This window comes from Ptychodera flava, chromosome 14 (assembly GCF_041260155.1).
Source record: "Ptychodera flava strain L36383 chromosome 14, AS_Pfla_20210202, whole genome shotgun sequence".
Classification (NCBI taxonomy): domain Eukaryota; kingdom Metazoa; phylum Hemichordata; class Enteropneusta; family Ptychoderidae; genus Ptychodera; species Ptychodera flava.
This window is the reverse complement of record NC_091941.1, coordinates 25,567,624-25,595,613: the sequence shown is the minus strand read 5'-3', so window position 1 is coordinate 25,595,613 and position 27,990 is coordinate 25,567,624. Positions and strand designations below refer to the sequence as shown.

At 37.4% G+C, this 27,990-nt stretch overlaps 3 protein-coding genes across 10 annotated transcripts in view; 2 read left to right on the top strand and 1 right to left on the bottom strand.

The window, feature by feature from the left end:
- The window catches only part of LOC139149904 (E3 ubiquitin-protein ligase pellino homolog 2-like), a 43,177-nt gene extending 39,509 nt beyond the window's left edge, over positions 1-3,668 (top strand). For all 5 annotated transcript variants that reach the window (XM_070721938.1, XM_070721936.1, XM_070721937.1 and 2 more), the window contains exon 11: positions 28-3,668. In XM_070721938.1, coding sequence (XP_070578039.1) covers positions 28-154 — 127 coding nt within the window. In that variant the 3' untranslated portion in view covers positions 155-3,668. The remainder of the gene's footprint in view (positions 1-27) is intronic.
- A 4,255-nt stretch (positions 3,669-7,923) lies between these two features.
- On the bottom strand, positions 7,924-24,375 carry LOC139149901 (putative FERM domain-containing protein FRMD8P1). Of its 4 annotated transcripts, none has more exons than XM_070721929.1 (13): positions 24,041-24,375; positions 23,373-23,510; positions 21,138-21,352; positions 19,828-19,995; positions 18,778-18,879; positions 16,961-17,019; positions 15,014-15,180; positions 13,483-13,665; positions 12,746-12,872; positions 12,037-12,201; positions 10,189-10,309; positions 9,754-9,831; positions 7,924-9,303 (listed from the first exon to the last, which is right to left on the bottom strand). In XM_070721929.1, the coding sequence occupies exons 3-13, from the start codon at positions 21,328-21,330 to the stop codon at positions 9,221-9,223; spliced, it is 1,446 nt and encodes a 481-aa protein (XP_070578030.1). In that variant the 5' UTR covers positions 21,331-21,352; positions 23,373-23,510; positions 24,041-24,375; the 3' UTR covers positions 7,924-9,220. The 4 variants fall into 4 exon arrangements, with proteins under 4 accessions (XP_070578030.1, XP_070578028.1, XP_070578031.1 ...); XM_070721927.1 differs by having other exon boundaries at positions 23,373-23,593; positions 24,041-24,330; XM_070721930.1 differs by lacking the exon at positions 23,373-23,510 and having other exon boundaries at positions 24,041-24,247.
- On the top strand, positions 23,851-26,152 carry LOC139149902 (SAYSvFN domain-containing protein 1-like). Its single transcript, XM_070721932.1, has 2 exons — positions 23,851-24,086; positions 24,964-26,152. The coding sequence occupies exons 1-2, from the start codon at positions 23,955-23,957 to the stop codon at positions 25,309-25,311; spliced, it is 480 nt and encodes a 159-aa protein (XP_070578033.1). The 5' UTR covers positions 23,851-23,954; the 3' UTR covers positions 25,312-26,152.
- The last annotated feature ends 1,838 nt before the right edge of the window (positions 26,153-27,990 follow it).

Here is a 27,990-nt window from a genome sequence, read left to right as displayed (position 1 = left end):
GTCTCATATTCTTTCTTATCCGTACAGGTTTTGGTCTCAGGTACCATTGCCACACGGAACCCATGGTTTTCAAGCCACCTGTCCGTTCTGTGCCACACCCCTCGCCGGAGAACAGGGCTTTGTAAAACTGCTGTTTCAACAATCAGACGACTGAAATGCTTGATGTATTTCCCCACTGCAACTTCATTTGTGCGACCTACACCGAAAGAACTGAGAAATATCACTTGCGTTTTGAATCGCATGGTCATTAAATATTTACTTCCGATTACTGGTATCTTCATTTTTTTGCCTGTAGACAATTGGTGTAAATTTTACTCTGTGATGTGCGTACAGTGCATACCTATTGTCTTTCTCTGTCTACATATTGTCTCTTCCATCACATCCGGATGACAGAGATTCCTGTATGGGATACATCTGCAAAAAGCAGACTAAGGGTTCGCTTCTCAAAACAATCACGCAACAGCCATGGAATGCTGTGTGTAGATGGACTTTTTACTCATGTTACCTATCAGACAACTGTTCAGAATGCGTAATCGACGTGGAAAGGCCAAAGGTTTGATATGTGTGCAGTTTTCAACTTGTTTTGTTTACATATTATTAAATTAATTTGCATATCAATTCATTGATTTGCTAGCAAATACAGAAAATACAGTCATTTGACAGGCAGGATAATTTACAAGGCTTGTGGATGAGCTTGTGTCAGATAGTGTGTTTTGCATACTAATAACTGCATATGAATAATCTCATCTGCATATCATCGTCGCTACTCACTCATGACATCCCAAAGCGACCATTCCATGGTAATACTGTATGCAGAATTGTTCATGTATGACACAAGAAGTAGAACACTGGTTCACTGAGTTGATAATGTACAGGGTGTATACTTCAATCTACAGTTGTCAAATTTAGAGAAAAATTTGCCATGCGAAACGGACACATACGTAAACCTTGTGGCGCTGCAAAATCATCCTATTTGGAAACACAGTGAAAGTTCCCTTTATGGACCATACAATCCCAGTATCCATCTGTTGACATGCATGATAAATATAGCCACAGTTAATTCTGAAATTGGTCTACATACAGAACGCTGTATGATTCACCAAAATCAGTGCCCATAGGGATTTAGTGTAAACACTTCTGTAATGATATCACAGGGGTTTCATAAGATTTATAACTTTGTATGTGCTGCATTGTATATTTGATGTCCTTTTTAGTGTGTGTATATCAGCCCTGTGTTGTTTCCCAAACATTACAAAACCAAAAGTGAGATAAAAAAATGCCAGTTCTAAATGAAATTATGGCATGGTCAGATGACAAGTATTGATAGACTGAACTGAAAATAACAACCTGTAAGAAAAAATTTTAGTCTCTCAGACCATGGTGAATATCAGAATGTTTAAGGTCTTGTGTATCCATGCTGCTCTATTCAGACACCTGATAGATTCTACTGCTGCACTAGATTCAGGACTTTTGTTATTTAACAACAGAAGTCCAGATTAATTTCAGGAATTATATCATGGACTTCTCTATAGTTACAGAATCTGTCTTCCTTCTGAGGCTTAACGAATTCAAGAACAAAAATATAGTATGTCAAAACAAGGTGTTACCTCCTCTCCCATGTGTGGGATCTTTTTAATACAAGTCTGCAGTTATGTGCAGATCATGTGATTTGTCATCAAAGAGTTTCAGCAGATAATTACCAGTATCTGATTTCATGTCAATACCGGTGCTTCCTGCCTTTTCGCCTGCACAGAGCTCATCTGCTTATTCATTGTAGATTTTACTCATGTACTTCTCCTGGATTTACTTACTAACAACCAAAATACAAAAAAAACTCTTTGAAGTGATGCTGACCTCGTTACAATTTTGTATGCCGATGCAGAGTAGATTTTCGTTTTTTTTACCATTACACAAAACATTTTAACTTGTCACAAACTGTTCAGGTAAACCCTGTGGCCAATTCTGCAAAAGCCTTATATGTACAATCAGTCACTTTAGCAATGCAATGTAAAACATTGGGTGAGAGGTAATCTTTGCTGCCTCTGCAGTGTCACCAAAAAAATAGTAACACACAAAAAAAATATACCCAAATCTCACTTTCCTTCTTTCTGTAACTTTCTGTGTCACATAATGTGTAAGCTAAACGACTGCATCAATTTCTGTATCATGACATTTTTCTTCACAAAGAGAAATTTTGAATATTTTATGTTGATCTGGCATACTCCATGTCACAGATAAATTATTTTTTACAAGCTGCCATAACTGTCCATGCAACTTCATAAAACTTTTGTACAACTCGATCAAAAAATATTTTGGCAGATGACTCCAAAGCCGAGTATATCTATCCATGCCTTTGCATTTACCAACCCAGTTCGCAGAACTTCACGCGGATGGATAGTAAACTAAAGTCTCTGCTGACAGTCACATTGCTCAGTCACAAATATTTCATGATCAAATCTTACTCAACAATCCTGCCTTGTCTTGTGTATACAATTTTTCCTGTCAATATCGTGTTGTCATTCCAATAGTTTGAAGACATAATGTGAATATTTGTATGTTTTCGATGTTCAAGAAGTGTTTATATATCTTTGTATGTTTGTTTGTTGGTTTTTTAATTATTTTTTTTTTGCATAAAATAGGATCCAGTCACAGTGTAAATTTAACAGAGCTCTTTCTTTTCTTTTCCACATTGTACAAATATTTTCTATTTATAGCAAGTTTTTATAAAACTCTACTGTGTCACTTATTTTCAGAGCATGGAATCTCCGTTTAGTTATCCGGTGACCATGTTTTTTTGTGTTGAATTTATCATGTCGGATTGCTGTAGCACTTAATTTAGAAGATGTGTTCAAAAACTCTGCCAGTCGTAGTTTGTATTAGTAGTTATAGTAACCGTGGGGATATCAACTGCCAGTCTGTTCACAGATCAGCCATTTGAACAATGTAGTGTTGCAGACGATTTGTACAGTCAGTTTCTGGCTTTACACGGAATGTGTCACTTTCAAAAACAAAATGAAATGTACATCATTTTTGATAAAATCAGAATATCATCAGCGAAATAATATCAATCAGTGATTTTAATCAATATGAATTAATAGTCAGCAATGCCTGAAACAAAATCAATCAATATATGTTCTGATCAATCAATCAATAAATCAGTTTAAAGTTGCTTTGTATTCTAAAATGAATTCATTAGAATGAATATGTCACAGAGAAAAAGTTGTGTAACATTTTTATTTTTCCATTTAAAAAAAATCATTTCAGTAATCAATACCTCACTTCTGATGTACTTCTGTGTATATTTTGAAAACTATCGTGTCAGATACGAGCTTGCTGTACTTGGTGTATTTGTAGATGTTAATGTTGTCAGTTCTTAGAGTTGTCAATAGCTGTAAACACGGGATAACTATATGCCATGGTCTGTGACCATACCTGTGGGTGTCTATTTTTCGTAAGTGTGCATCCCTTATTACAGGTCTAGGATGGTCACCCCCTGGATAATAACTGTAGCCCTAACCATGAATGACAATGTCAAAGGTTAAATGTCCCGGGGTAGTTATCCTGATACCCTTTATTACATGCAAAGCAGAAAGTTTCACCTTTCAAAAGTCACTGTTCCTATTTTTAAACCTCAGCACCTTGAATATATCTGCACTTCCATATCTGTATGCTGTGTCTGTAGCTTTTCTTCATTGTAAATGTGTAAATGGTGCGGTCATCGTTTGGGTTGTAATACAAAGTTGCATTATCCCGTTTTAAACACTTTTACATCTGAATTGCACATTTGTGCAGAGAAATCGGTATTTGCGAAAGTGTCGGGTGTTTAATTCATGCAGAGGGTCAGTTGAAACCATTTATGAGTACGGTGATAATATCTGTGTTGACTTGCTTGCTGCAATCATCAGATATGTTTTTCATTATATTGTACAGATGCAATTGATAGGCATTCTCAAAGTTGTGGTGCAAAGGTCAGGCACTTTGGCATGACAGCATGGTCTCTTAGGTGAGATGAAATGGCTGCCCAAGTCTCAGCAGACGGAATTTCTAATTCTCTGGATTGTATACTGCAATTTATGGAATGCCAGGTGCCCCAGGAGAACAGGAGGCATCGGCGTACCTTGGGCCATGAAATTTATTTGCAACCTAGAGGTCCCTGTTGACTGTCCCTTCATCTCTGTCTATCATTTCTGATTAAGTCACAATGAAGATAGCTGGATATCTTGTACTTTTCGTAGGTCATCAGTGCATATGAAATCTTACTTCTTCAGGTCTTCTCTCGATAGGGTTGTCTGGAAGTTTCATCAGGTCTAATTGATGAGGTTCAAGCTCCTTGCCGATAGGGGTTCTGACAAGATGCTGTTTATTTCAAATATGTCATTCAGAACCTCTGCCAATATACATACTGACTGGCAAAAGGAGATGGGTACTGACAAAAGAAAATAGCATATCGATTCTCATGTGATCAATGAAAAAAAATACTTGGGCACATAACTTCAGCAAGTCCTATTGCGCTGCAGTTTCCTTCTTAAATTAAAATCAAAAGTTTTTCTATTTTTCTTCTTCATCTTCATTCTTCCTATATCAATCAGAGGCTGACAGTTGAATATGATGGGCTTTCTTGAAGCTAACTGTCAAACTATCATGGTATTTTTCTAGTGTCACACATCTCCATGTATGTCATTGAGTTACCAAAGACAAGCACAAAACAATATATGCTTTCTTCTTCTTCTTGTACCGGTCTGTAGATGTCACTGGATTTCTGCTGTAAATAACTCTGCTTGGCGTTTAAAGCGGGTAGGCTGTCAGGTGCCATATTGTTAAATGTCCCAACTGTGTATATGGAAGGTAAAACTTTTACCCAGCATGCAGTGTGATGACACCACATCGCTGAGATATGTCTGCCTCAATGACAGAGGTAGAGAGGGCAGCTGGCTTAATTCAAGACAAGAGACAAAGCAGAACTATCTGGAAAAATCAAAAGTGACTGGAAATATTTGAAACTTGGGAACATTGACAGCCTTCAAATGCTGTGTTTAGCCATTTGCCTTGTAACAAGTTATTTTTTAGATCAGATACCTTTGTACACGTACCTGATCGCTTACCTGCATTGGATATTTTGACAAAATGAAAATCTGTGTGTGTGTCATCTTAGTGGTGTTAGGTACTAAACATGTCAATTAGAAAAGTTAGAGCGAAATATGGAATAAGTATACATAGAATCAATTTTTTCTTTGCATTTTTATCCCAGAAAAAAAGTTGACCTTGGGAAAGTCAAACAGGGTCACAGAAAATAAATGCCTTTCAATATGCATGTACACTTCGAATAGGGGATACATTTTATCAAACAACTTTGGAAATCCTTGAAAGTTTGCAATTTTTCTGGTTCTTTGAAATGAAAGACTGCATGTCAGCAAAGGTTATATATGTAAATGGTAGCTGGCACATTTTTAATTTATTACTGCTAGACTTTTTTTTGTACAAAAAATATTACCTAAATGAGATTTTTTAATAAAGTGTAAATTGTGTCCACAGTTATGGTGTACACCATTTCTCGATTAACTTATTAAAATGATTGAAAAAAAAAATGTTGAAGTTTCCAGAAATGTTGGAAGTGTCCTGGAATGTTCAAGAAGGTGTAACATACATTATACAATACTTGAATGGACAGAAACTTATGATTAGATCACTCAAAAGAAAATATTGACAACTTGATTTTTCAAAAACGAGAGGGTAGCTGACTTATTATAAAATTTTCAAAAACTGTGTAAAAGTTTTACTTCTCAATAAAAATGTAATTTTTCTGTCCTGGAGAACCTCAATCATAGAATCGTTGTCCAGACGTTTTTCACCAGCTTTCAAGCAATTGTCCAAAATTATTTTATTTTTTATGAACAAAATCATTTGCTAGCTTAGACATTGTATTGGTTTTCAGTGTCATAGCAAGATATAAAGATGTGTGCTAAGATTAAATGTTTAGCACTTGGAGACGACGGGGTGGGGTAGGGGGGCAGCGCTGGAAACTCGTTCTCCAGTTTTTCTGAAGTAGTGGCATAGGTGTTTGTAATTATATTTGAAAAATACACAATAAAACATCTTCAAAAGCCCGGAGTGGAATATGTGTGCTTTTTGTTTTGTCAGTCTCTCGTTGTAACTGGAGGAACTAAACTTCATAAAATCGCTCAATTTATCACAATTTCATTTATGAGACAATGTGTGTATAATATCAGTTTACCAACTCAGGAACTCAGTGCATCAAGATTTCACATTACTACATCTTGATATTTTATTTTGTTTCAGCTGTATACCAGTGCATGTCATGTCTCATGTGCGTGAAAATTTTTCAAATATTATCACAGGAATCTCCCTCTGTGTGACTTTAGTTTCTTGGATCTGAGAGATATTTTTGTAATGAAACATCAAATTTGCTATGACAGCAAACGTGTTCACAACTGGTAAACCTTGGACCATGCTTGTTCTGTAACAATCTTCAGTTGATGACTGTGCCATTGCACTTTCACTATAGTGAACATTTTGGTCCATTTTAATGACCCCCGAACATGACTGACTTTTACATCCTGGTATTTTGAGTGGTGCGAGGTCGTCATCCAGTATATTGTCATGAAAAAATTGCAATTTTATTGTTTGGAAAAAAATGGAATTTTTTTTGTTTGGAAGTGAACCACAGTTGTAATGATAGACTGCTCTAGAGTTTTCTATCAAAATGGTAGATTGCTATCAAGAATCTGCTAAAATGTATAATACAGTACTTTCTTGCTCAAAAACACACTCAAGGAGTGTGGTAAGGCGAAATATTACAAGGCTCCAAGTTACATTGACAAAGTTGTACGTATTGCTGCTGGGGAAGAAAGTAAATCATCAGAAATCTGTTTCACAAGTGGTAGTTTATCTTTCAGGGCAAAGATGTGAAGGAACTTCTCTTCTTATAATGGGTGATGAACATTTAAAAGTCTCTGCATATGGTTCAGTGTCATCGCCCAAACTACACACGATCTGAAGTACATGAACGTTTTCCATTTATAATGAGTCGTCTCCAGTTTTGCATAAGCAATACTCATTAATATATATTTTGCACAAATGAATACTAAATGTATATTTGCATAAATGAATACTAATATATATTTTGCATAAATGAATACTAATATATATTTTGCATAAATGAATACTAATATATCACCAGTATGCTCTCCAAGCTAATGCCATGGCGCTTATTCTCTGATGCAAGAAAAGTTGGCATACTGCGCAAACTGGAATAAAACTGACACGAGTTGGAGAGTTTGAGGGCGCACTGCATGTCATGCTTTTGAGCATAAGGGTGGGTCAAAGTGATAGATCAAAGTCCCTCATCAATATAGCATCGTTGATTTCTCTGTAAAATAGGGTTGATACGGCTGGAATTAATCATATTTTTTTGTTGTGCGGACCCCTCCAGCCATGGAAAACTTCCATGGGCATAGATAACAATCCCTGCTTATAAAATCTATCACCAGTACATTATCCATGTTTCATAATTGCCATTCAATACTTAAATCAATGCCCCCCCACAAGAAAAACACAAATGCTACACACGGGGTCATCACAGTGATATTTTCATCAGGGTTCAGTGTTTTCTCTGCATGTTCACTGAAGGGGGCACTTTATGCCCCATTCATCAAAACTTGGGGGCAGACTTGACATTTTAGGGGCAGAAACAACAGCCAAGTCACAGGTCACTACACTATGCTCTTGGGTCACCATCACATGGGCGTATTTGTTTGCTGTGTTTTGTGCGCGAATTTAGCACTGTCAGTAACTTGTAAAGGGCAGAAAATGGCGCTAAATGTGCAATTGCACAGTCGAGAGAAAACCCTGAGGGTTACATATTTAATCCTGAGATGACGCAAACTCATACAACAATATCACACATTTTGAATATTTTGATATAAATTTTTATTTTTTTCTCTGTCCAATATACAAAAAATGGTAAACAATTGAAACTGCACTGTTTACAAGAGCAATAGGAAAGTCAAGCCAATTCAAATTCACTATTTACAAGCAGAATTCTTTACTTTCACTATATACAAAAAACTTCCACATGCATTCGACATGCATTGCCCATGTCCGGTATTCTCATTCATATTCATTGCACATATCGTAAATCGCCATGCATTTCAGTAACGGAAAATACACTTTAAGTAAGCTCAGCAGACGGAACAAGTGTACACTGAAAAAATTTTTCAGTACCATTTTATCGGCCTGCTATTTTTGAAGTGAATATTGGTTCTGGAACAGTTAGCCCTGAACATAACCAAGTGGAGACTTCCCCTGACCTTATACCTAACCAAAGTACTGGTATACTTCAACTAAATGGATGGAAAATATTCAGGGGCTGGGCAACCATCATGATAAGCATCTTTGTCACAAAAATTGAGATCAATTTTTTTTATCTTCTGTTTCCATAGGAACAATACCCGGATACTTTGTGGAAATTTCATTACAAATTTACATTATGGGTACCTTTTGAATCAAGAATAACTTTTCCTCAACTTTGCTTAAATTACTGTGCATGATTTCTTTTTAAACGGAATTTTTTTTGATTAATATTTTGTTTTTCATTTTTCTTGTCTACTAGGTCTGTTTTACTGAATGTACTGATAACTTACACATGCAACGATGTCTTTTGAAAAGAGAAACACATCCAGAGTATGTGTGAAAACTACAAAAGCATTCTTTAACTATGTATCATCTTGAGTCCTACATTCTATATATTCAGCCGACCAAAACGACTGTATCTCACCTTCACGTAAAAAATCCACGATTCAGTGCTTCAAACTATAAGACTATATACGCTTCAATGACAGTCTACACCGAACATTAAATCACAGCACCTACTTTGAAATTTTTTTACGCTATGTTCTTGATCTGAAACACTGTCTCTTGCCTGGTTGAATTTTTGTAAACTTGTGGTGAGACATGTAATGTGCATTGTGCATGCAAAAAAAACAACGAATTCCGCAAAGAGATATATGCTCCATTCATCAAGTAAATGTTTTACCTTCTTACATTTCTCTCATTATTTTTATACAAAACTTATACATCCTCATGAAGACTTGATCGGACTCAAATAATCAATCCTGTTACAGACATTTTATAGGTAACTATCTCTCTCGCTGAACGTTATATATAATATTGCTGGAGTTGATAAACTTGTTCGGCAGATGTTTCATGTTCCCTTTGTGCTGTCCTGTCTTCTGAAGAAGTTTGTCAGGGACAGTGGTCTCTTGTTGGGCTTTTGGATCACCACACCTAGGGAAGAAAAGTGTACATTAGACAAATTTGATACTTTCACTGCCAGTAGGACATAATTGATTTGACCTTTTGACCCCTGAATCACGCCAGGGTTCACAAGGGGTCAGCGTATCACAATCAGGATTGTGTGCATCCAGACAGCAATTTCCTTTTGTCAGGGGCAATTCATGCCAATTTAAATTATCACAAACTGGGTGAACAGTAGCAGCATGGGCGTATTCCAGAGAAATGGGTCATGTCTCAGACGCAGGAGCTGAAGACGAAATGGTCATACACACGTTCACATAAGTACACAACTGAGGCTCACATACACAGACATTCTTATTGTCCCCTACTCACTTACCCAAACACGTACACATAACTGTAGCTCATTTATATGGATATTCTCGCTGTTCCCCATCCACACCCATCCCTATACACTTACAAAAAAGACAGATTGTCACGTACCTGTGTCAGAGACAGTTGCCAGCGACAGCCGTTCAAGTCGGGATTTTTCACTGGGTATGCGAAGTGGCATGTCAATAGCTGTGGAACAGAACACACACAGTCATGAGAAAAGTTTCATATTTTTGACAGCTGGTATGAAAGCAGAGCTGCATAACATACCAACGCAAAAAGTGTCACAATACACTACAATTCATTGCACACATTCAACCAATCTGTATAGCCATTTCAAAATCAAGTTTTATCTGCTGTCTAGCCTCAAGCTCTTAGTTTGGAATACAAGAAGAAATCTTAAATTTTGCATTCGAAGAACACCAACTGAGGTGACATGGCATATGGTGCACTGCATTGCACAGGAAACCAATCACCGAGTCCAGCCTTGCAGTGATTGGTTAAACTTATCACTGGGACATTGATTATTTGATCCGATTGACTTGCCTGCATCTACGGTATCACCGCCGCCATCCGTCTGAGTCATGTTGTCTGTACCCTGTCTGTCTGGATCTGCTTTGTTTAATTCTTCAACACATGCCTCTATCATGGCGTTCATCATTACTGCCTATGGAGAAAAAAAACACGATGGGAACAACGTCAGAGACCTTTTAATCTCATTTTAAATGAAAGAGATCTGGGAATCTTCAAAGATAAACATTTTTTGACCAGAAAGTGCAGTTGGTGCTGCAAGTAAGAGCCTGTCCACTGACATGAGTGTATGACAAAAAAACCGAAATTGTTTGATGGCAAAAATTGGCATGGTTTTGAACGTAACTAATGCCTAATTTTGTACCCAAACATCACTAAAGCCCTGATCAACATTGCCTAACTCATAGATGAAAAAACAAAATGGCATGCCAATCTATTTCTGACAGGATTTCATAGAAATGCCCTCGCCGAATCTAGTAACACATAATATGGCAACTAAAGAAAAGATTGAAGATTCACTATCTGCCTTATGGATGATGTATGTTTTTTTTGTTTTTTTTTTTATTTTAGTCCATCATCCAACGGGTGCCAGCCCATTTACAGGATGAGGTACCCATAACCCACTTCCCCGAGGAGTAAAGTCTCAACTTCACCGTCCTCCGACAGTGAAGCCGCTAATCTGGATCATGTATGTTTTATCAAAACAATTAAGCAACCTCCCTGAGAAGTTTTCAAATATCATCATGAGTCTTCCTCTGTGTGACATCAGTTATCCCTCTGTCGCCACACCTTTATTGACTTGGAAATTTTTCTTTGTGAAATTTTTGCAGTTCTAGTGTAATAACGAAATGGGGCCATTGTTGCGAAATACTGGTCCCTGGGATAGGATGGGAGGGGACATTGCACTCTTATCAGCAGTTCCATAATGGCAACAATTTTATTGCATGAGGTCAGTTAAATCCTTTCACTTTTTATTAAAGCTGTTGGCCAAAGGACGATTCTAGCCTATTAAACTTTAATGAACACCTATTGCTCTCTGAAAATAACCTTCAGCCTTTCTTTGAAACAATATACTCATAAAAGATTTAACTTGCCAGTGCTCTCCTACTTGCGATAAGCACCTATTTAAAATAATATATTCTTGTAAACAGCAACATCTCATGCCAACTCAGCATTTTGTAAAGCATAGCTTTGTGAGGTGTATTAATGCTTGTTTCTTATTGGATGAAAAACACACTGTATTACACATCAACTTGCAAACACATTCACGAAACCGCCATAGCTCTGGGTGTTACTCTCAGTAAACATCTCTTTTTCACAGTATAAATTACCACCCTTCACAGTATAAATCACCACCCTTGTCAATTTTGTTTCAAAAAATTGACACGAGTATCTACAGTTTGTCTATTATCAACATTCACGTCGACATAACCTTTTGAGTCACCATTCTAATTTCTTGAACACAGATACTACGAAGTCTTTAACCCTTTGAGAGCTGTAATTTTTTCCAACCAAAATTTCAGTACAACATTATGCAAATTTATGAATTTTTCTTTGATTTGTCTCATAATTTTGGACCAAAGGAACATAACTTTTCCTTTGCTAGAGCTTTTTATCAAAATTTTGGCAAAAATCTGAAAAAATTTACTGGGGTATATTTTGTATATGTGACAGAAATTGACTTGGGCGCGCAAAGGGTTAACAGACCACTGGATTTTATTGCCCTGCTGACTTTTCTCAAGTCATGGATCAAGTGACCCAGAATATGCAAAGTGACTTTTCAACTCTTTACAGTATTACTATTAATTTCCCGGTAACCTGAAGCAAAGAAAGAAAGAGATGAACGAGGAAAGTTCCCCTTACCTGTTTAGAGAACACTTGAAGGAGTTTGCTGACATTCTGTCCGCTCTCCTCCGAGTCGAACTGTAACCAGAGACACGGAAGGCAAGACGTGGCCTTCTGTGAAGTCTTGGCGGGCTCAGTGTACTCCCAGGACAAATCATCAAAACTCAATGACAGCAGTAAATCCTGGTGGATAAAAAAGCAGAATGGCACAAAACACAATTCAGTAGTTTGATCACCTCTATTTTTTTGGTGAACTGGGCCCTCTGGAGACAGATAATTCCTTGCTACTTGATATTGTATTGGGGGATTGTGGTGCACATTGAAATACTCATCTCCAATGACAAATGCACCCAACTGGGTAAAATGTCTCTCCAGCGTGCATTTGATACATCGTATCAACTGACAACAAAAAATTTATCATGGTCTAGGAGTGTGTAAGGGTGCGACCTAGGAAGAAGGATGGTCAAAGTGAAATATCGGCCGTACATGACTGAACACATTGTTGACAAGCATGACTGATACGTTTTGTGAACAATAAATGGTCAAAGTTGTTTCCGGGGATATTTGCAAAGGATATACATGTAGTTACAATATGAGAAACTCTCAGATGTTAGAATTCACTTAAAAATCTTGCAAACTTTTCCATTTGTTGCAAGAAATTCTGAAAAGGTATTGATAATGAACGGATAAACCCTGACTGAAACTGATGAGGCTTCTCGATACTTACACATTTGCCGATATCTGTGATGAAGACACCCTCTCTATTGATGGCAACGTAAACAGGTCTGTCGTGGTTGTCCCGGACCGACCTACCCTGCACCGGTTTCTCAATTTGACCGTTGAAAAATACACTCCTGCAAAAATTTCATGAAAGAAAACAAATACGTCATTATGGATCCAAATTAAATCTCTTCCTGGTTCTAAATTACTTCAAAGATATATACCATAACCGAGTTCATCTATTTAAAATTTTGACACATTTTCCTACAGATATCATTGTTGCAGTGTTTTCTCCAGGACACATGATAGTGATCACAGGAATTCACCCTTCGAATAATCACAAGTACTGTACATGACTTGTCACCCATCTGGAGAAAACACTGTATCAACAAATTTCAAATAAAAAAGTACATCACTGCAGTTACAATATTGACTGGAACTAAATTGCTGTATGTGAAAGCAAACTAGACATACTGATGGTAAGGTTTTACTTGCTACAACTTCATTGGGCATGTGACTAAAATTTTGCAAGCTATTGCAAGAATCTGGGGGTGCGGATGTTGGTTTCCCCACAATTTATGGAACTCTATTTCTCTTCCAATAAAACCACACAAGTCCACTCTGCTTGTGGTATAACGTGTGTTTCAGAGATGGTATGATCCAAATGTATTGTGTATCTTGCCATTTTTTTTCGCAAAAACAGACAAGAACACGCCATGAAGCATGGATGAACTTTGAACTCACCCGTAGAAAGGAAATGACCAGCAGGTTTCCAGAAACAATTTCTTGAAGACCATATCCCGTTCACTGCCGCTCAATCTCTTGTAATATTCTATTATTCTGTACTCTGCTGTCGTCTTTGATGACACTGGCAGTGACCATGAGGTCTTGCAGGAGTGTGCTGGGTAAAACTCTGCCAGCCTTTCCCTGGTTTGTAGAAAAGCATTTGGATGTGAGTGACAGGGGTGAAAAAAAAATTCAGACAAAAATCTCTTTGTCTCCCATGTTGTGTCTCTGCATATTTTCACAACTGTGGTTTTCAACGCTTTGAAGAATTGCTGTAATAATCTGAGGTCAACCTGTTATTGACACCAAGTGAAAACCATTACAGCAACAAACCGTCTGTGCAGTCGGTGGATGTGGGAAATATCACATAATTCAATGATCTGTATGCTGTAATACTATCCCTAATGACCCTATTGAATTAACGTCCCGGAGCATAGAAAAGTTTGACGTTTGTGATGACCTCAATACCATAGCCTGGAAAAACAAACGGCCTATTTGGAAAGTTTTTTAATATTTGCCAAGTAAAAGACAACATAAAAGCAATGGAACAGGTGCAACATTAGCCCATGAATACTGAGAACTACTTTTTTGAGAGATTTGAAGCGAGTTTGTGAGAGCGGAGGCTTGCCTGAAGAAAACAGCATTAACAAATCTGTTTTGCAGAACATGCATTTTGTGTTTAAGTAGGTACTTCGCATGAGAAGTGGCAAGACTTTACCCTGCATTTTTCAGACTGTGTATTCTGTGTACTTTATAAAGGGGTCACTGGTATGTTTACTGGAAAGTGTTCAACTTACAAGGCCTCAATACGCGGAAAAACTGAATCTTCCATTTCTCTAAAACCTACAGTTTAAGTTGTTATACAGGTACTATCCTAGTATACTACATGGTGATATTATTTCCAATAGTCAGTTGATTGTGAAAATTCTCATCTGATTTACGGTAGAAATGCGCCTCTGGGACAGACATTTGGACTCTCAAACTTTACTGAACATTTTTGGTCTAACACTTGTGGGGATCATTTTGAAGCTTATAAAGTAAAGAAAGTTTTCACTGGCTTGTTTTTTTGAAAATCAAAAATTACATTTTTCCTCATAGAATACCTAGGGATGCATGGCGGCCATTTTGAATTTCAAATGTCAGTAAACATTTGGTTATTTGTTTCTTCAGATCTTGCACAGATACCTCTGATTTTGAGTGATTTTGAGTGGTTTCAAGTTTTTTTAAGGAAAGTCTGAGAAAAAGTTAAAGTATCTAAGTTTCAAGGAGCAAACTGTCTTTAAGTTAATAATATTAAGAGGGCATATGCTCAAAAATCTCAACTCACTAATTCTCATTCTATTGTGTGGAGGTCCCGGCAGCTTTGCCTCCACACACACCAGGATTGCACAAAAAGAGGAAATCAAATCGGTCTATAAATTTCAGAACAAGTTCTCTATCAGAATATCAGTGACGAAAATTCACTTAGGACAAAGACACAATAAATTACCTGAAGAAAGCCGGTGTGTGAACGTTGATATTGAATGGTCCTAAATCAATTCTTGCCAGATATCCGGCCAACTTATCGTACTCTTCACAGGTGCATGGATAGTAGCCTTCTAGAATGTTGTCCTTGGCTTCATGATACAATCGATCCAAGACACTTGGATCCCGAATCTGGAAATTAAAAGGAAAGTTTTACCACTGATGTGGGTTCACTGGTTTGGTCTCACTGCATTTAAAAGAATGTGAGCTTTGGCTACTGGTTGCCAGTTTGCCTGAAATATCTACAAGCCTAGAGTCTAGTGAAGGTAGTCTCTGTGGTCATGACAATTGTGTATTTCTACTTTCTATAATAACTCAAATTTGCATATTCCCATTACAATATTTCTCCTTTTCAACAGTTACTGAAGGTACAAATAAAGTGAGAGGGGATGGGATGGGGGTAGATATAAAAATTGAGTTGTAAAATTCCACAGAAGGTAAACTTTTTGGCCCAAATTAGTATGACATTTCATCGACAGGGGAAAGCATAATATGCTCCGGCCCTACCCTGGGAGAATTTTTGAAGCACTGACGTACTCTGGCATATATATTCTGAAGCCCCATAACGACCATGCATTCCAGTGGCAATTGATTGCATAAATGCAAGGAATACATATCTGCAGTGTCACCAATTTACAGAACACTAAAAAAATTGTAAATATGCCCTGTATGTTCCTATGAAGAGCCAGAGAGAATATCTTTGAAACCATGCGCCACCCTGTCTTACATGGTCTCATTTATTCATGAAATTTACAGATATTAACAAATCCTTACATGTCAACTTCAAGTTCAATCACCTTCATTTTACCAGTGATTAGAACTGAGTGGGCATTTAATGGGCGAGAAAAAATTACTGCTGTCTGGCTTTTCCCTGACTGAAATCCAGGAATCTGGCTAGCCTTCCTCTATATAAGGATTGTTTCTTCTGACTATGTACCCATACATAACTGAACAAAAGCTCATTGAATGGCCACTAACCCAGCAGATAAAGCATTAGAGGATGTTTCCAATACAGACGGTGCTCAAAGGCAAACTCAAAAGGTCATATAATCCCACTGGTGTTTGGGACTGTCGGATAAACAAAACAAAGAAAACACCAAACAGAATGAGAAAGAAATACCGGCTACTAAGGAAGCCAGCCACTATAGTTCATTGACATACTTTACTGAATGCGTAGTTCACAGTATACGTCCTATAGATCTCAAGATTGTCAATTTCCAAGTAAACAAACTATTTCAAGGTACTGAAGCAGAACATCCAAGGTCATGTCCATATCAGCTGGCTGTTTAATGGTGGACGTAATTGAAAAGAACAATCCTCCACAGTTTGTTTTGACATGGTTTATTCTTTTAAAGTGTGGTTTCTCTATTTCATTTCAACTTCAATGCCGTGTGCCACAGAGCAGTTTAAGAGAAACCTTGGATTTTTATGGCAGTTTTCAGATAAAATCATTACACATACCATTGAGCCACTGACTGGTACAACAAGCTGAAAAAGCCAACTAACACTCAAAAATACAATTCGGAAATCTGCAGTACATCATTATGTATACTGTCTGCTTCCAGTGAAAATGATAGCAATGTGGTAAAGAACTGTACAAGTGGATTTGAGATAAAATGTGCGACTTAGTAGCCTAATCTCTGCTGTTCCAGATAACTAAAAGCTTTGTTATCTATTTTTTGAGTGATTCACTGCAGAGTGGAGAGCAAAATCTGACCTCATGAACACCGCATAAACAGCCATGGAACTGTTTATGACAACATATTTTACTCTCTGTGTGCATAGTCACATCTTGTATATAACTCGGTATTCAATTTACAACCAGACCAACTTGAGGGGGTGATTAATTCCTGGTATAAATTACAGTGTAAGTTTGGGCATGATTATACTTTGGGTTTTTTTTCTGACTTACCCGTTTTTCTCTTCCTTTTGGGAAAAAAGCGTTTCTTTGGTAACACAGAATGGGTTCGTCTGGAAAGAGACAGGAAATTTCAAGACAAAGTCAGTGTCTGAGAGCACACCTGAGTTTCCTTTGACTCACAAAGTCTACAGAAAAAATAATTACCCATTCTCCCACTCCCCAATAAACTGTATCCTCTTTGGGCTGTTTTCTTGCTTTTCTTACAAGATGAAATTTTTCCCAGCTAAGGAAATGGGGTAATTCGCCCGGGATAAATTATTGACCTGGTGGTTAATACCCTCAACGTAGGTACGGTAACCCTTTGACCAAGGGGCGAGTCTTCCTCGCTTATGACACAGTTACTGACGTGCGTATACCAAGAAACATTAACCCGGCTGTACTATGGGGTACAGGAAATACAAACCGACGAACCGTTGTAAACCTTGACCCAGAAATTTGTGATCTTGAAACCTTATGAACTACGGTATATGTCCCAGAGCTAATTGTCAGGGGTATATGATCTCAGCTGGGAACACACAGCTTCCATTTATTTTTAAAGGCGGAAGTCTAACACATTGAAACAGTTAGTTGAATATGCTAATTTTGCTGGTCCAAATACTAGTAGAAGGAAATTTGTGGTGCAGGGGGAGAAAAGCAAGGTTTTAACTCTTCAAGGTAGGTTAAATTATGGTCGCATGGCAGTTACCATTGGAAACCATAAAGCAATGGCACAGCTATCTGTCCCTTTCATTTTTAGAATACATGTGTTTTTTGAGGAATTTCTGAGGTCCTCGAAAAATGGAAAATTTTCAGGATATTTTTGTGAACAACTGTTGAATCAAATAAAAGTTTCACAATGATCTTGAACACACCATGAATACTGCAATACTTCGCAATAATCTTGTCACTTTGCCTTTTTTCTCACAAACTCAGAAAAAGTAAAGCTCTTTTTTATTCTTTTGCCAGTTTACCTGTGACCTTGGCTACTTCACTATGGCCGCTCATACTGGATGACTAATAATTACTCATTTAACTGTTTCACATGCAAATGAAACACAGGTGTCGTCAAAGATTTACGTTTTCGGACCAAAATTAATTAAACACAGTTGAACTGTGTGGACGTAGCTTGTTTGATTGGCATGAGTCACTGAGACGTAATAATGGTCTTCTTTCAGGCTGACAAAGTCTGTAGGTGTGACATTGGTCTGGCAAGAGGTCTATTGATATTGTAATGTTGCAGGGTGGGTGACGTGAATCAAGTCAAGCCTTAAAGAGATTCTTTTCAGTCTGTACCTGTTGTTGTCAGTTTAACACCTCTGACGTAAAAACATTTTAAAAATCCAATTTTTCAACTTTGCTACCATTAAATACTCAAGGAAACTTAGTTCAACCTGTTTTCTCTGGGGTCACCATGAGAAAAGCACTGCCCAATTTACTGATTTGAAATTCAAAATTGCCACTATTTCTAAGTCAAACTTACTGAATTTCTGATTTTTTTAAAAAAAAACAGTTATAACTTAATTTTTGAGTAAATTAAAAAATTGAGTCCGCCTACACAACACACACAAGTTTAGAATTGTTAAGTATTGCAGATCTGAAAATATGTCCCTGGGGCATGTTCTGTCTGAGGGAAAAAACCTTGATAGATTTCCCTAAACAATCATTGAGGATAAGTTTCACCTTTGATGCTTTTTCGTAGAATAAACAAAATTTCTCATTTCCCATTTCTACGAAAAAAACCCGACAACTCAAGGTGAATATGGGGAGTGTAGAGGCCACTTTTATATGTATGACCTTGAATATACACACGAAATAGAAAGACAGGGTACCTCGGTTTTTCTGTTCCTCTGTCGCTGAGGTGAATCTGTCCAGAAGGTCTGGCCACTGCCTGAACAGTTTGTATGGAACATGGTGTGGTTTCAACTGAAGTTCTGTTGCCAAAGAAAAAACGGAAAAAAAAGATAAGACATGCATGATCATCAAAGTACATGAAGAGAAAAAAATAAATCTTAGTAACCAGGATTGACTTATGCTATTTTTAAATATTACACAACAAATAAAGTTGAGACTGAGACTAACGGTTAAACCCTTGCACACAGAACATTTGATTTCGTTAAAACCCTACTGCCAATGTTAAAAGGTAGAATTGGACTGTTTCAATACTGGGAATTAGGAGTGAAAAGGGTGTGAAGAGAGTAAATGTCAACAAGCTCGGTAAGCTTTTTAACCTTCCAGCCACTTTCAAGAGTTCCTGACACCCACACACACATTACATGTCCACCTGATTACAAAATTGACATTGTTCTAAAAATAAGATTTCAATCCCAATTGTATTGTTCCCACATGTTTTCTTTCGGTTACAAAACTAGGCAAAAGATATGATTAAAAGTTGAGGTCTTGATCAGCCTTGACTCATTCACGTAAATCATTTTCAAATCAAACAGAAACACATTGACTGTTCTGATATAAAAGATTACCAGAGCTTAAAATTGCAACAGGTATTAACCTTGGCATTACAGGGGAATTTTTTGAACTGTACTTTCAATTAGTAAATAATGCTGTTTAGTGTTTACACAACACAGCTTACTTTGGTCATTCCACAGGATTTCCCCTAAAACACTTATCACCATTCTCTTTACTATTTTCAAAACTGTTTCTGTGGTTTTCATTGGCTATGAGCTCAGCAAACAGTCCTATCACGACAGGTATTACATACCATTACATATAATATGTGTTCCGGGTGAATTGATCTCGCTTGACAATAACACCTCATCGTTCTATGCAAATTATCATCACACTTGAAACATACATCGAAACCGACAAACTCTGCACGAAAATATATCCACATAAAACAAGAAGAGGAACATATGTATACTTACTCAACAATGGAGAGGTCAACCACATACAGAACAACTCTGATGCCACAGGTGGTAGATTCAAATTCGTCTGCATCAGAGTGCACAGTTCCTGAGCCGTGGCACGTTTTCCTCCCTCTACATTGAACTCGTGCCCCGTACCATCGCGGAGAAATATGCACATTTCCAGACCTGGGCATGAAAAAACACGGACGATCAGATTTCAGCAATAGAACACCCAATAAGGAAGTGGTTTTAAGTTCAAAGGGAGTATTTGTTCAATTACATGACGGTATTTTGATGGTAAATCCATCCACATAGAGTTTCTTATCAGTCCTACGCATACATGCGCTCAGAGTTATTTTTACAACTTAGCTCTACATTTGGACATTTTAAAATTACATTTACCAATTGGCTAAAACATTTGTACCGAACTGCTGTAGGTTTCAATATTAATCACAGGTTCTGTTATCAAAGGTCAAGAGTAGAACAAAACAAAAACTCGTGAACATATATATTTTTATACCGGCATTAAAAATGGCATTTTCTGAAAATAATGCAAAAGCACACAAAGCTACCATATGTAGGAATGCGGATGGGGGACTTTCCAATTTATTTTGGATAAAAACTAAGAATTTTCCTCTCATCCTATGGTTGGGTCTAACTTTTGCACATCTTAACAACCAGAAAATTTGAAATGACCATAAATTTCTACATAAGACACAAACTCACCACATTTTATAGTACGTGACTGACATTTTGTCACCAAACAAAAAGTGTTCAAAATTTTCACCAAAATACATACAGTATGGCGTGAATTCCCACAATGGTCTCTTGATTACTTTCGCAACAACAACAGTACACAAAAAAACGATAAAACAACAGCTGCTACTATGTTAACAATAATGAATCTGTTCAAAATATGGAAATGCTCAACACTGAGCTGTAGCTGTCCAAATAAACGAAAATTACAAAAATTCCTGATACCTGTTGACATGTCTCTATGTTACTGGTGGAGTTGCACCTGCAAAAAGTCTGTCCTATCTGCTACTGGGCAAATGAGCAGTCGGCAGCGTCGATCACTTCTAGCGTCTGAGTGCTTTCTGTGTGCACCCTGGGAAAAACTCTTTCAATCGATAAACTTTGTAGGCTGGCAAAACCTAGCAACTTGTGATTTACCGCTCATTTATTGACAATGCCTGACCTAGTTGAAGGCTATATGGTTACTAAAGTGCCCTTCTGAACGGCACCCATTAATGAAAACGCAAACCGACACAGACTATGTATGCACGCTGGACTCTATCTGTCCAAATGACATGCACTGCAATACTTACACTTAGACACTGATGATGTAGTGCTTGGAATGGGGTATTCACGATTTCCATGTGCCAGGGCATGCGTTATCGGAGTCGAGGGGGTCAACTGGCCAGGACCACTCGCCCCATACAAGTCTGTAGGCATTTTCAGCTTTGGTTTCACTCCTTTCATCTGATATGAATGTACACCAGCGTCGATCGGAGTTGACATCTTGAAAACCTATATCCTGCCACTGAAATGACACAGAAAGTAGAAATCAGCCACAGCTTGGGAGCAGAATCCATTGTTCCACACAAGATGTTTTGAAGTTCGGCATTTTACGTTTAGTGTTTGAATTTTGACAGTTAGACAGTATGCAAATATCAACAATACAATGTAAACAGCTGTTGCACAGGTACACCAACATGACTGAATGAACAAATGGTTTTTAAAAAATGCAAACTGCACTCCGTGCAAAATGAACTCATACAGTTTACCAAAAAAAAGAAATAAAACACGTTGCCATGAATGTCTTATACTTTTCTAATTTGTAAATATACACCATGCTCACAAAGTAATTCTATGGAATCACAAAGTAATTCTAGGGAATTCATGACTGTACAATAATATGATTCTGAATGGGGCACTGAAAATCTATCACATCTTATGGTACAGGTATCTGTTGTTCAGTACATAAATCGTCAGGGTCTTTGCAAGACGAGGTGTATTGTTTTAGTAGCTTGAAAAGAACATTATTATGTTACCAATGGTGACAGGAAATTATGACATGTCAGATAGGTCAGAAGCTTCGGTATCTAATGGGAGAACATTCAGTGATGTCAACATCTCCATTGTGTAAACACAAAGAGTTTGATTGGCAATATACGTCAGTTCATTATGCTTCAGAGGAACTTGGTCATCATCAGACTAATAATCACTGGCATGACTTTGTTTCATTATATGTGTGGCCTAAAACGTGATTCAACACACAATGATCAACCCGTCATAAATTTGATCTAAGAGCAGTCACAGTTGATAGGGTAGAAGGAAATAATCAATGATATTGATTATTCAATTTGGAAACTATGTCCTTTTGGAAAAGCAAAGAAAGTGAGATTTCATTTGATGTCAAATTTATGTCTGCTACTAAGAAAGTAATTCACCATAGTTTTATTCAATTTGAGAAATCCCTGAGGTGATAAAGACAGACAACTCTGAAGATAACTATCATTGCCTTTTCTTCTTTGTTTGTTTTTCTTTAAAATGAGCACACATGTCCTGAAATTTAGGCTGTCTTGAAATTAGATCCGGTCTGAAGTAACTGTATCTTCATGTGTACCCATTGACTCTCCTCTGTGTGGGTTGAAGATCACGTTGGATACTGAAGACCCTTTTATAATATTTTGTTTGTGGCAAGGTCACTGATTTTTTTTCAAAATGGCAGATGACCAGCATTAATTTTGAACATCTCGTTTCCTCTGACAATGAACTGTGAATTCGAAAGTTGAATTACAGCCAAATAATCTCCGCAGCAAAACCGAGAGTACAAATAATCAAAATATTGTCAAACGATCTCATTCCTTAATGTTAATATTTAAGTGTGACTGTGCCCTTGGCGGTGTAGTTTCAGACGACCTTCAGTGCAAGGCTTTAACTCATAGTTTCAGTGTCTAATTCCTACATATATTTTCCTACTAAAATTTGTGTCCTGATCTTGATTTGTGAAATTTCAGAAATTTCATCGTTTGCTATTAATCTAAAAAGGTCCCTCCACGCATGGATAGAGGGACTGTGACAATATGAAAGTGAGGCCGTGTTTCAACAGTCTCCACTGGGCACTGTGAGGTCAACACTGCATAGCTTAAAATTTAAAACTACATTAATATTATTTCTCATTGTTAATAATCACCTAAGTGCTAATACCTGTGAACCTTATCTTAATAACTTTTGAAACTTCGTTTGAAGAGTTCAATACTGGAAGAAGAGGGGCCGCCCATAATCAATTGATGGTCAATCGACGATGAACATTTGCAAATGATGCAGCATGCAACGAAACCCAGGGTGCATGTCAGTTACTTTGCCATGCCCGGGGACGTGCCACTTGCTTTGCGCTCAGCTAGCTCACGCAACAAGGGTAGACTGCAGTCGATGACGACATCAAAATATCTATCTCCGACCTATTTCCTGATAACGTACTATTTATATTGTCATATTTCAATTTCCAAATTCCATAGACGGTAAGATATTGCAAAGAACGATTAGTTGATACATACATTATTACATATGCTCAAATCAAACGAATGGGCCAAGTGTTGTTTGTCGAGCCCCTCCCGCTGCGAGCTGTGCTGCCGAATCTGGTTGACCAAAATCCTCAAGATGACAGTCCGTCCGTTCCTAAAGGCGTAGATGCGCTGCAAAGATAGGTAAAAAATCACAAGTTGCTGTTGTTTATATCGGAGCCTGCACGAACGGACCGGCGAGGCGTTTCGATTTCCTGTGTGGTACGAAGTACAGATTACGATTTATGGTCACCTGATAAACAGTAATACCATGGCCACTTTAGCAGTACAATTGTTCGTAAAAATAAAAGGAAACTTTTGTGTAAGAGAGAAAAATACTTTGCATTGTTCTTCAATTTGTTTAATTTTTCTACAATAAAACACTCTTTGACATAAATGTGAACTTTCTTTCAAATTTTTAATGTATCTATTGTGATTTTTGTCTCGAACAAAGTGTCCATAAAGTTAACCTTGTATCACGTTGACGTATGTTTACAAGTGGACCGGGATCGAAGGATATCGTTTTCCAGCTGTTGAATTAGGAACCCTACCGAGTGCATAGGGAGTGAGGTCAGCATGGAATCGCAGTTAGCCGCGTATCGAGCAAGAAAGGCAAGAGAGGGAAACTACAAACATTCGACCGTAGCAAACCAGTCACTTACCAGTGGAAACGACGCCGAAACGCAGACTACACAGTCAGTGCCACAAGTAAGTATTGTCGACGAAGCGCTGTGAGCTCAGAGTGTGATCGTGAATATGGTTTCAGACACCCACTTGCGCTTGCATTTGCAGCCTATTATTCTTTCGTTATCTGGTCGAAGTGCGAACTATTTTCCGTTGTAGATTTGTTCGGTAACGTTCGTCCGATTGGACCCACCTACACGCTTTACTTCGAAGTAATATCCGGTTACGTCTGGGACAGTCCTGTTCCGTGGTCCTGCCAAATAGTAATACTCACCCACGGCCACCTTCGTTCTCGGAAACCCCAACACAGTGCACCGTATGACGTCATATGTTTAGTTCTTCAAATTACATTTTACGATTTGTTTTGGTCATCTCACTATGAGTCCCCTTCTTTCGTGACAACCGCGCTTGGGTAAACCGAGGACACTGTTTATTTCAAGTTCATCCACTCCTTGGTTCCTCACATGCCTAATTATTGATGCACTTTTGAGTTTTCCTGCGTGACGTGGAAGACTTTCTGAAAACGTTCTACACATTTCTTGAACCACGGTCACTCCACAAACAAAACAGGGTGATGGATTGTTAACTGCTTCCCTTTTCCACAAATTGGAAAATAAACTTGGATAAACGTGTAGAAATATTGGTGTTTTTCCCTTTCTCTGGCGGAACAAAACAAGACATTTATAGAAACACCCTATTTGCATACGTGCAGACAAGTCTTGACAAAAATCTTCCCTCATTTAATAATATCCGAGAACAATTGCACCTCGCATTCTGTAAGTATCAACAGTTATTGTTGCTTTTGTCTTTGTAAACACACTATTCTGTGATTCGTTTTTAACGTGACAGCAATTCATGGCAAGCCTCTTTTGATGTAAATGTGTGTGCATTTTTTTTACAGACTGGCAGCAATGAAGTGAATTCCAGCAATCCCACACAAGCATCAGTACCAAGGGTAACACAGTTTCTTCGCAGAGACAATTCCATATTTACAAAACCGTTGTTTCTCAAGTGTACCCTCTGGGTTGTCCTTCTCGTCCTCTTTATCAAACTTGAATTTGCTGCTGTTTTCTTGGTCTTGACTCTCTTTTACCTGGTCTACGCCAGTATGAGAAGTGACGTCGTGAGGAAGCCGGGCGAACTGAGTGCCTACTCTGTCTTCAATCCGAATTGTGAAAGGATCGACGGTACGCTGACGGCCGAACAGTTTGAGAGGGAGATGATGTATGGACCAGGATCTGTCAAATGAAAGCAAATGAAAACCACAACAGCCAACACTAAATCTAGGCTTGTTCCTCCATGATACCCCATAATCCATATTTTGGAAAATATTTTGAATGGATGAATTACTATGCTCTATATTCACATGACACGGAATGACAATTTTGAATTTCATTACTATCCAACTCAACTGTGCAGAGGTGACTATATCAATTGATAAGCCCTGCATTCCATCAACTAGACGTGGACTACAGGAGTGGAGGAAAAGTCAGAGACATTATACTAGATGTGCAATACTGTTCCTATATTGTGTTAATTGAATTACTTTGAATGGTTATATCCATCAAGAATCATTTATGGGTTACTGAATTGATGATAAGGAGGCAATTTTATAATCATGTAGACATTGCTTTACATTTGTTATTCAAGATCTCTTGTTTATTTTAAGATATCTAGACAGATATCTCAAAATAAACAAGAGCAGGCAGTCAGTTTACATGCAGCTATTCTCTCTTGGCCCCAAAACACAGTGCTGTTTTCCAATGGGATGAATCTGGCCATAGCCAGTTTACCACTCCTCTGTATAAACAAGCGGATTTTGGAGAAAGGGCGCCCTCTAACGATAGAAATATGTGCATCGTGTTAGAGCTTTACACCTATTGAGGCCTTTGATTTGAGAGACTGTTATCAGTTAATACTGTTATGACATTTTGTTACTCAGAAATATTTCAGATGCAAGAAGGTAGACACTGAGCATGTCACCTCTAAAGGTCGACAATCACATCTACGCAAATGCCAAAATGTATAAAGTTACATGTATATATTTTTAAGAGGACTAATAAAAATATTTTGATGGAAAGGTTTAACAATAGTGTATCATAGTATGCTTCAAAACTGAAAATAATTCCTAAATCTATTTGGTTGGTCCACTGAACGAAGACCATGAGAATTTCCTAGTTGATGGGATGGCATCATGAAGAGTTCACGTTGGGGGCGCTGTTTATATTACTCTTCTGAAAGGAGGATGAGCTTCAAAGTGAAATGCGTGCATGGTAACGTGAAGAATTAAGGTAGTATCCTTTTCAATGAGAAATGGTCTATGAGTAAAATGTTACGGCATAAAAATATGTGGGATGATAACAGAAATGACTGGCTTGAACAATGAAAAATATTAAATTGCAAAAATTAAAGAGATGGTATATATGCAAGAGGAATATAAGAATTTGAAGCATTACTCAACTCAATTCCAGATTCCTGAAAACTAATAATCAATTCAAACATTCAAAATGAAGACAGCTATGATATGATAGACTGAAGGAACAATGGTCTGACAAAGAGTGATGTCAAAACCAAGTAACTTTATTGGAATTAGTTGAGAAGAAATGGCATTAAGTCAACGGTCAAATTGGCCAAAATGCCATGGGCTGAGAATCATACTCTCACTAACAATTACAAAGCTTTCTTAATCAGTCATCTTAATTCAACAAGAATTGTAAGCAATTCAGTGAATGATTTAAATTGGAAGATATTTCACAGAGGCCTAATTAAAAGAAGCATGGCCAAAACTTTTAATATTTACTGGAATAAGTGATGGAAAATGCCATATTTGTACTTGAGTGTAATACGCAAATGAAAATTGGCAGAAATGCATTTCTTCCTTTGTAAGAAAACATAATTTGATAACAATACCATTATCAAATGATTAGCAATTGTATGAATTGAAAATGTTAAAATGATAATAATGCAACATCAGACATTATATACTGTATCACTTCCTTTGTAAAATACACATACAGAGTTTGGAATATTAGAAATTCAGCTACTCTTGATGGGAATAAAGTTACCCTACAATCCAATTCAAATGTTATCTTTCTTCCTAAATGAGTATATTGTATTTCACTTAGAAGATGATGAACAAAGCTGATGGTTATATCATGAAGTCTTCAAGCTTTGTATGACTGGAAAGATGCATCATGAACACGCGTATACATATGATGATATGATTTTATTGATATTTTCTTTCTTTTCTACATAAATGACTAATTTTTTCAGACAAGTTGCTTTGTAATTTTGTTTGTTCGCTCAACTCATTCATAGTTACCATTGTGTTGTAATAAAATTTATCTTTTTCACAAAAAAAACGCATGTAGGTTTTAGTTGCTAAAGCCCTTTTGGGCATTATCATATACCTAGAGCCACGTTCCTGTGTAACGCTATGGGAAAAGACGCCCTCATATTTTTGTAATAATTTGCCATATCACACCCAAGCACACTTTGCCCAAATATGAGCAAGTATGTGCATTTCGGAGCTAGTTTCATTCTGGTTACTATAAGCGCGTTGCTATCAGCAAACGTTTCATTTGTAAACAAAGCCAGAGCGAGATTTGAACGTCTCCTCATTTTGATTGTACGGGCGACAGTGAAGTTAGCGAAATCAGGTGGTATTTCTCAGTTTCAAGTGCTGACTAAGCACATTATCGATGATGTCTGTGTTTTTGAAAGATTTGAAAGTGAAGTGAATATAAATTAGATCGAGTGCGATCATGCAACAGATCAGCTAAGCCTAGCCGTCACCTATCGCCCAGCTTCAAGTACATGGTCATTTCATTGCGAAATACTCATAAAATTATATAAAGGCACAATATTTCTTTCTATCAAAGCTTTTTACTGATGATCTCATCTCCCTGCCGGAGGAATAAAATTTATG

Excerpts from the sequence above, each read along its gene's own strand:
- LOC139149902 (XM_070721932.1), top strand. The coding sequence starts at position 23,955 with ATGGAATCGCAGTTAGCCGCGTATCGAGCAAGAAAGGCAAGAGAGGGA. Across the intron at positions 24,087-24,963 it reads CTACACAGTCAGTGCCACAA|ACTGGCAGCAATGAAGTGAA; the intron begins GTAAGTATTGTC and ends TTTTTTTTACAG.
- LOC139149901 (XM_070721929.1), bottom strand. The coding sequence starts at position 21,330 with ATGTCAACTCCGATCGACGCTGGTGTACATTCATATCAGATGAAAGGA. Across the intron at positions 12,873-13,482 it reads TGGTCATTTCCTTTCTACGG|GAGTGTATTTTTCAACGGTC; the intron begins GTGAGTTCAAAG and ends AAATTTTTGCAG. Across the intron at positions 12,202-12,745 it reads TCACAGATATCGGCAAATGT|GATTTACTGCTGTCATTGAG; the intron begins GTAAGTATCGAG and ends TTTATCCACCAG.